Source organism: Alligator sinensis, unplaced genomic scaffold (genome assembly GCF_000455745.1).
Source record: "Alligator sinensis unplaced genomic scaffold, ASM45574v1 scaffold444_1, whole genome shotgun sequence".
NCBI lineage: Eukaryota > Metazoa > Chordata > Crocodylia > Alligatoridae > Alligator > Alligator sinensis.
In genome coordinates, this window is record NW_005841886.1 from 3,348,816 (window position 1) to 3,358,333 (window position 9,518).

Consider the following 9,518-nt stretch of genomic DNA (forward strand, 5'->3'; position numbering starts at 1 on the left):
TATAATGTCCTATGCTATTGGGAGGTTCCTCTCAGAGCAACAATTTGATTCCCCACTGCTGTTAGGATAATTTATCCTCCTTGGAAATGATTTACAAAAACACTTCCAATCCTAAACACTGCTCTTGTCCAGAAGTGAATGGCTGGGCCTTTTTTTAAACATCAAAAAGAGCTAGGTGGATTAAAAGAAATGAAGCAGCCTAGGTTGTCCAACCTGGAGCAAAAGGCATCCAATGCATTATAAATCTCAGAGGATGAAGGGTACAGTTGTCATCCTAAATCTAGATGATTACACAAAAGCAACAGATAGCCAATGAGGCTTAATTACACAGCGTGCAGACAGATGTTGCAATTAAAAACTTTCAAATGCCTTTGAAAAGTTTCAGAGGGCCAGCCATGCACATGCACAAGCTCTTTGGAAGGCTCCAGAAGTGGCCAAAACACTCCAAAATAATACCTCCCAAACTGAAGTGCTTTTTAAAAGTTTCATTTTTGGTTACTTAAGACAGGGACAGCACCAACTCCAATCTCCCCTACACTTGTCCTCTGAGAGAGAGAGAGAGAGAGAGAGCACTTCAGGGGATTTGGGAGCTCTCCTACTGTGCCCCCTACACCCCTACCATACACCTTTCCTCTCCAGCTCTCTACTCTCCCCCTTCCCTCAAGATCCCATTCCTACGAGGGATGGAGGAAGGGGGAGATGAGAGCAGCCTGCTCTAGCATCCCCTGGCTACTGCTGGAGAAGGATGCAGCATTCAGAAATATTCCAGCCAGAGAACAGCACAGGGAATGCAAGCATGTCCCCCTGGCTGCATTTCACCTGGAAACGTTTCAATTGTTCTGTCTGTTCACACCCTTAGAAACTATCCTTCGGTACATGACACAGTGCCATGCAATCAGTATTATTATCCACAACTCGTGAACAAGTTGTATGCTTTCTCCAAAATATGCAGAGACCAGAAGACCAAATCATATCTGTAAACTGTGCCCTAACAGGAGAAGCCTCTATGTTTAGAGATCACTTGGTACTGCACAAGACTCCAATAGCTAAAGCACTGCATGATACAAGTAGGTGAAGTACTGCATTTATTTCCTGCCTCACCATCCTCCTTACTGCTCCGTGTCACACCACGCAAGGCACATTCTCTCGTGACAACATTTCAGATACTGAGGACATTTCACCATAGTGGGGAGATTCATTCTGAATAATTCACTTGGAATCCACTGCCAAAAAACACATCACTTCCCAATCTAAATCTAGTGGCATGAAATTCTGCATTGCTGGATGCTGCAGTAGCCTCAAACAGATCTTCCCCAGATAAAAGGGGAATCACCTCTTAATTACACTACCTGTACCCTCGGAGCCATGAATCAAAATCACAACACAGCTAAATTCTCTGCACATCTCATCTCCACATGTGTTAAGACTCACGGCATTTACAGCACTGCTCAGATACAATGCAGATTCCAGACAAGCCGATTTATGAAATATTATGGTCCAAAATAAATACAAAGTCTAGGGATCAGAGTCCAGCCTCTCCGAGACACTGCTGGAAACCCAACTGGAGATTTTGCTGTATGCAGCTTGCATTCCTTCCTACCAGTGGTGGGAGGCGTCTTGGGGGCTGTGGGAGTCTTTGCTGGGATCCTGCTAGCGTTGGCGGGGCTTCTTTGAGCCTGTGCCACTGCAGACTTTGGGGTGGGCATCTTCATTCCACTTTTCATCTCCAGGCCCTGGTGATAGAATCAGGGAAGAACATTTACTGAACAGTTCACAGCTGCCAGGGGAAAACAAACCAACCACCAAGTGAAGCGAAACTGTCAAGATTTTTAGTCTTTTCCCCTGCCTCAGAGGTCATAGAACAGGAAATCTGTCTTCAGCTCCTGCTCCATCATTATCCTAAACTACAGCATTAGGTTAAGGCAGAAGAATCAGCATCTTTCATAAAGGCGTCCCAATATACAGCCATGGGTCACGACCATTTAGCAGGTATCCTCTATGACACTGCCTAGGCCACGGTATCCCAGTGCCTGAAAATCCCACAGCCAGTCCTATCTAGATTGACAGGGAAACCCGCCTGCCCTGTCACTCTCCCAGGCAGGCTCTTCATCTTAGGAGTTACCCAATACCAGGAATTGCTTTTCTATCCTACCTACTGAACAAGTCATGCCTGGTCAAAAATAAATCCATCTTCTTCTTCAGTCCCCCAAACTCTTGCATTGTCAAAGCAAAATAGCTCATTCGTTCATCTGCCCTTTGCAAGTACAAGAACTTATATGGAGGGATGGAGAAGGTGAGAAAAACCAATTCATCTGCACTGAATTGGACACGTAAGTGTAATTCAGATGGATCACAGATGCTTCTAAGTGAAACAATTATATATGTTGTTATACAGAGAGCTATGCTATGTTGTTATGTGGAGAGCTATGCATTTAGAAAGTAATTTCTCTCTCTGTTTCTTGCGCTTGCTCCATCTGTAAAACTTTCACTTAAAAAACATAAGCTAGGCTTGGGGCAAATCTGTGCCTGTGTAACAGAAAATCAGACCTGGTCAGCTTAAGTTCTTTATCATGGCAGAAGTGAATCCTGGTGTCTAAAGCAGGCAACCTCTATCCCTTCTTTCCTACCAGACATGCTACTTCTAACAAGAGCTTCTTAAAAGAAGCGGAGGGTGTGTGTAGCGTGATTTTTCTTGAATAATTTTGTCACCTGGAAGAACCGATTCCAGTATATTTCATGCTCAGCCTTGTCAATGAATGGTGGGTCTAACAACGAATGCATCAAGTTTAACACAAACTGCAGCAATGTGAATAAGGAGGGGTACAGGAGGGTGTATAAATGCCTTGCTGAGGCACAAAATAAAATCCCCCTGCACAAGGAGGAGAAGTTTTTTTAAAAACCAGCCTTTCTTCCAATGCAAAACAAAGGAGACTGTGCATAGATGAGAGACTTACCTGCTCTGAAAACACTAAAAATACAAAATTCCCCTCAGGAGTACTGTGAAGCCCTCTCTGCTACCAAGGACAGAAGAGGATTCCTGGCAATATTGCTACTTTTTATTATTACTTTTTGAAAAACACCTATTGTAAAGACCTGGGTTTTACATTTTTTGACCATCTGTAAAACAAGTTGGAACGGTTATTTAGCCATTCCTGACTAGCCATTTACAATCTTGGTTGGAGGGATTTTCTGCCCCACCCACCACCTCTTTTATTAATGTGAAGTAAGCAAGAGATTGCACAGGCATCTAGCTAGCACCACACTGTGGAGAGAGATGCTGAGCTAATTAAATACCACCAGACCTGGGAGGGGGAAAGATTCCATCAGGAATCAGCAATTCAGTTAGTTTTAAATGCTGCGTTGCTTCCCTTATCACCCATTTTCTTACCTTGGGCTTTGTTTCTTTCATTCCTGTACTGGCGAGTCGGGATGTGACAGAAGAGACTCGTTTAGGACTGGAAGCTGGTACTGAGGACTCAGCAGGGCTGGAGGGTATTTTCAAAGGGATTGTACTAACAGAGGAGGGTCGTTTGGGGATAATGGAGGGTCTATCTTTCAGGGTGCTGACAGAGGAAGGTGTGGATGTCTTAAAACATGTAAACAAAATAAAATTAAGAAAAAAAATCAGCATGAGGAAAAAAAAATGACTGAGGGGACAATGGTTAAAATTAAATAAGAATGGCAAGGAGCTCAAAGGTGCAATGCCTCGCATGGAAAGGAGTCTGTTAGGTCCACACTGCAGTCAGACTGCAGCTCACGCAGGTGTGCCAGAGCCAGATTTAAACTAGCCAGGTTGGTTATTAATAACAGTATAATAATCTGCTCCCAGCTCTGTGCTGCCAAGGCGACATCTCCCTCAATACTTAACCTCTCGCGTTCAGGGAACAGTAGATGTCCAAACTCATCCCTCAGTCCTTCAACATCAGGCATGCCCTGGGCACAAAAGCAGCTGTTTTGAGAGAAGTCAGACAGCCTAGTGCTGGATTGTTGGGGAGTGCAGTACACACAGTTGGGACCACATTTGCTAACATGCCCTGCAGCTCCCACTGGGAGCCATGATGGTACAAAAAACATGGCTCTCCTAATAGCAATTAGAATTCAGAAAACACAAAGGAATTTGGAGCAGGCAGCTCTCCTGGTGCACATGCTTCCCCAGGTGTAACAGTCCTACCTGCTAAGCACGCACAGTCCTCTAGTAGTTTAACATATTTCAGAGGAAGCACCAAGCAGCATTTTTGCAGGACAAACACCCTTCCAATTAGCTGCTACTTGAAGTTTTGGTTTTAAAAGTTCTTGCCATTAAGTGGGACATCCTTCCCAAGATTTACAGAGCTGGACGTTAGAAAAGATCATGGAACTGTCTACCCTGGCTTCCTGATATCACAGGCCACAGAATTTCCCCCAGTTTCTCTTGTACTGCACACACACAGCTCACTCCTTTTTGGCTTAAATATGGCTCCCAGAAAAGTATCCAGTCTTTACTTGAAGAAAAGAGCTGCAGCAGCCACCACTTCCCTTGCTATCTTGCTCCCAGGTTTAGTCACTCTGCTAAAAGTGCCTTACTTCCCATTTGTATTTATCAGGTTTCAGCTACCAGCTGCTGCCTTTCTCCACCGATCTGAAGAGCCTTTTAGGACCAAGAATTCTCTTCTCCCCATGAAGGTACTTAGACATTGCAATCAAATCACCTCTCAATCTATTGAACAAATCAAGCTCTTTAAGCCTCATACTCTGAGGCATTTGTTTCTCCAGCCATCAAAGCACCTTGTGGCCTTCTTCCAAATCTTCCTGTCCAATTTTTCAACATCCTTTTCAATGCATGGATGCAAGAATGTTATATGATTTTCCAATAAAATCAGCCATACCCAATACTGCATCTAGAGCTGCAATCACCTCCTTACTCCTACTCAGAACTCCTTGGATGTCTAAATCCAGGATTACAAAAGCTTTCTGGAGTGATGACCTGCTATGAGCCCTACATCTTTTTCAGTCACTTCTTTTCAGAATATTCATGCCCCCATTCTGTTCATCTGACCTGCGTTCCTTGCACCGATATGTATGCATTTTCCATGGCTACATGAACACACCTTTATTTTTTAATTTTTAAATGGCCCCAGCTCACCATATGCCTGCACTCTCTAGGTGTGACAGCCCATCCTCCTCATTATTTCCTGTTTCACCAAGTTTTATGTCTTCAGAAAATTTTATAAATAGTGATTTTATATTTACTTCCAGATCACTGAAGCAAAGGTTGATCAGAGTCAAGCCTGGTACTAGTCCCTGGGAACCCTCACTAGAAACACCCCCTTTTCATGATATTTCCCTCTAAGCACTACTTCAAGGTCTGTCAAATTACAGTTCAACACATTCAACATAGGCTTTTGTTCACCCTGTGCAGTGCTACCTTTGAATCAGAATTGAATGTTAGGCTTTACAAAAGCCTAATTATTTTTACACACAGATTAGTTTTATCAACCCAACTTGCAGCCTCTTCAAAAGAATTAAATTAGATTTGACAAAACCCACTTTCCATGTAGGCTGTCCTATTCCTTAAATTCTTTATTAATTAAATCCTGTATCCATTTTTCCATTATTTGTCTAGAATTGTTGCGAGGCAAACCGACCTATAGGAAGGCAGCTCAACTTACTTTTAAATATCACCTTAATATCAGCACTTTCAAAAAGTCTTCTGGAATTTACAAAGTATTAGACTTGGTATAATTTAATCACACCATGCTGGCAGATACAGACAGTTGTTTTTATATTGTCACTAGGAACACATGTCCTGCTTCAATCTTTTTTTTCTTTACTTTTAGTTCCCAGTGTGGGGAGTTGGTGCAGAGCTGCACAACTTGGAAATCAAGGCCCTAAAGCTGCAAGTAGATTTCACCTAGTTTTGCATCCATGCAGCTAACACAAACCCTGATCAGAAGCCTAGAGTTCAACTCTCAGAGAACCATTACTCTAAATACTCAGGGTTCATCTCTGAGCAAGAAAAGCAGCTGAATGCTAAAAGCCACTGAGTTCATAGTTTAAAAGGGCTGCACCTTTAACAGTAAGTGAGGGGGAGATGAAAACAAAAGCACAAAGGAAATGAAAACTGTAAAATAAATGGCAAGGTTTCATAACAAGCTTATGGAGTATGTCAGCAACTGCTGGATAGAGAAAGTCAAGAACATACAGGAGGTTAGTGGTTTTACATTGTTATTTCATATATTTGTCAGCTTACCTTAGGTTTTTTCTGTTCAGCAGTCCCGTCTTTGTCTTTACCATCAACACGAGCTGATGAAATGCAAATAAAACACAGATTTCAAGTTCTTGGGGATCTTAAATAGATTCCAAATAGATAACACCTGTGTTATATTCACATGCATTAAGGTATGTTTTTGCTCTCAGTTAAGTTAAATTGTCATCTATCAAAAAAAATACAGTTCTTGCAAAGTGACTTCCACTCTTTGGGTATTCTTGCCATGTTACAGATTAGTCTCAATACAGGAGATGATGCATTAGAGTATCTATTGGAGCACTGGAAGCATGCAGCAGGTTTTGTCCCAGGCCATTCTTGCCTAGAAGGTATTTATCTAGTTTAGAAAAAAAAGCTCCCTTCTCAGCCAAAAAGTCTACTCCCTCTGCTTTCAAAAACAAAAGCAGGTAATATTTTTAGCACTAGGCATGAAGACTACAAATTATGAATTTCAGACTTAACTAGGGCTATACGAACACCTTAAATAATTGAACTGTCTACTCTTATTTCAAAATCATGGGTCACTGTTACTTTGCAAAGCAATTTTATTCAAATCGGTTTTCATTTTTCATCTCTCAATGCACTTTTCTGCCTTGCTCACGTCTCTCATTTCTAATGGTTCTGTTTAGGACCTGCAAGATCCCTCGAGACCTTTTCTAGCCCAAACGAAAGCCGTTTAAACACGATTCATGCAGAGCCAGAAGGACTGCGCAGGACACCCCATTATTTTGCTCTATTAGTCCACAAACTACAATAAGCACCACAGAACCAGAAATAAAGAGTTTAGAACCAGAGTGTAAAATCTGTAGTCAGTTATAGTGCTAATTACCAAGTCTGTTTTTTCCAATCAGTAACAAAGCTCCTCCCTAATCTGAAGGAAAAACAGCTGACATTTGCACCCCACCGCCCCAGCTTTGGGAATTTGTTCTAGCATATTGGTAAACGCCAAAGAAATCAACAAGGACATTCACCAGCACAGATCTAACGATCACCCTGAACCTTCACACCATTCTATGTCCTAAAGTCACTCTATGTCCTTTGCTTACCCAGAACAGTGAAAGTGCCTTGCGCAATGGTGCTAGAGAGCAGAGGTAAAAACAAAGATTTTCTGTTTGAAGCGAGAAATGCTTAAACTTGTTCCCTTCCTGACACTAAATCAGACAAGGTTCTTTGGCTAAATCTGGTATCTTTTAGACCAGCTACACCCCTGCTACTAAATAAGACACTGGTGACAAAGTACATCACATCTAAAACACCATCCACTCCATTTTAGAGACAAATGTGGTGCCTTTCTACCCATTACCTCATAGGTGCTAGTGGTAACATCCACACCTGTCAGAAGCTTTTTATGTTTGTGTTACATAATTGCAAGTGAGTTATGTGTGATGGGCTTTGACTCTAATGGAAAAAGCTGCATTGAGAACAGCTTCTGACCTTCACTACCTACCCTGTATGGTAATGGGGAGCAGTGGTTTAGCTTATTGTTGCAACCCAGTGCTTCATGCAGTTTTCTTCAGGTAGTGAAAAAGACTATGAGCTGAATTTTCAGAAAAACTGCCCAGGCTAGACCTGCCAAGACAGCGTTTAGGAATTGCAAGTAGTATAAGAAGGCTACCAGCATTTAAATGTGATTTTCAACAGGAAGTGCTCATGAGCAAAAGGCTCTTGGGAAGCATACATAAAAGAGCAGCAGACCCATGGTCTGGACTGGCCCCAAAAGGATTTATGTTTCCCTTTCCAATATACACACACACACACACACAGACATGACACACAAAATAACAGTCAAGTGGGTAAATGGATTTCCACGTGTACCTCAATGCAACTGTTGATTGAGACAAAGTATAACATTGACCATTGGTCAGAATATCCCATGGTCTCATGATGATTGTGGGTCTCTAGTAAAAGGAGGGCTAGTTCTAATATGGAAAAAAAACGCCTGATACTAAGAAAGGCATTTGGGCTCTATGGGGTTAAATTTAGATTCCTGCCCCTGATATTCATGGCTGAGATTACTGCATGAACTCTGACATCTAGAAGTTAAAATGATCAAGCTGCACTACTAACAGATCAGCATTTAAAGGGGCAGTGCTTCTCAGTACAGATGGCTTTGGACATAACCAAAGCAAGCTATAGCACACCCTGGCAGTGTAATACTCAAAACTCAGGCATCTTCTTAAATTTTTCTAGTGACGCAAGTAAAACTAAGCTTGGAAACCAAGGGCACCTGCTGTACTCCTCCTCCCTTCCCACCTTTGAAAAAGTTGATATGAAGGACTGGCTGGGAGGTCTGGGTATTGGTAAAACATACCCGAGACTGCATATGCTTTATTTGCGACAGTTGTAATGCAACAACCCCTTCTGTATTGACATTACTCAAGCAAGGCTACTACCCAAGCAAGTCTCAGTTAAACCATCTTCTCTCATATGAATGTGTCGAGTGAGGTCTGGCATCTCAGTGCCTGCCCAGCAGCTTGGATAAAATCCAAGGATATTGAAATAGAAAGGGAGAATAAGCATGATGAGGGGAGGGGGTGTCAGCATCCATGCAAGAGAACGTGCAACAGAAGCATGAGTGAGCAGCAGACGCACCCAAGCACCAGAGGCCAGGACTAAACTAAGGGGGGGAAGCAGCCACACTCTCTTGGTTTGTTCATAGTGAACATCCTCCGAGGTTTTTCAAGCAGCAGGATTCAGGGATTGCCTGTAAGCTCAGGAGTGGTTTGAGCAGCCTTGCCTTGATCAAGTCACTGGAGACACGGGCTTGGGGCAGGGAAATGAGGCACACACCTTTTAAGAGAGGAACACGACTGACTGGCTTCTCTGATACGTGAGCTGCAGGTCTCTTTCTGGGTGTCTGTTTTCCCACAGTCTCGAAGATGCTCCCTGCCTCCTCTGCCAAGGGAACATGTTGGCTATCCACATCTGTCTGCAAACTATTTGAAAGTTTAGCTGCTTCTTGTTGCAACTGTGGGATTTCCCCCTCCCTAAGCGCACAAGCTTCTGCTTCTGCTTCCACTTGGTAGATGCTTTCAGAGGGCTTCAGCTTGGTGACATCATGGTTGCCCTCTGATGCAGACTGGTTGTCCTCACCATGGGCCAGACCTGCTTTGCGTTCAATACTGAGAGCCTCTCTAGATGCTGCAGCAAGATCCCCCCTAGGGATGCTTTCTACCGGAAAGACATGTGCCTCAAGAGCTTTCTTCGATGCTCCTGGATAGAAACACGCCTCAGGCATCGGGGAAACTTTCTGCCCTGGTGAGGGAAGTGAATC

General features: G+C 43.0%; 1 protein-coding gene across 4 annotated transcripts in view; it reads right to left on the bottom strand.

Moving 5' to 3' along the window:
- MAPT (microtubule associated protein tau) overlaps positions 1 to 9,518 on the bottom strand; it is a 117,494-nt gene that overhangs the window by 29,435 nt on the left and 78,541 nt on the right. For 3 of the 4 annotated variants that reach the window (XM_025196887.1, XM_025196886.1, XM_025196885.1), the window contains 3 exons: positions 6,230 to 6,282; positions 3,389 to 3,586; positions 1,601 to 1,733 (listed from right to left, as the gene is read on the bottom strand). In XM_025196887.1, coding sequence (XP_025052672.1) covers positions 1,601 to 1,733; positions 3,389 to 3,586; positions 6,230 to 6,282 — 384 coding nt within the window. The remainder of the gene's footprint in view (positions 1 to 1,600; positions 1,734 to 3,388; positions 3,587 to 6,229; positions 6,283 to 9,518) is intronic. The other variant, XM_025196888.1, reaches the window with a different exon arrangement.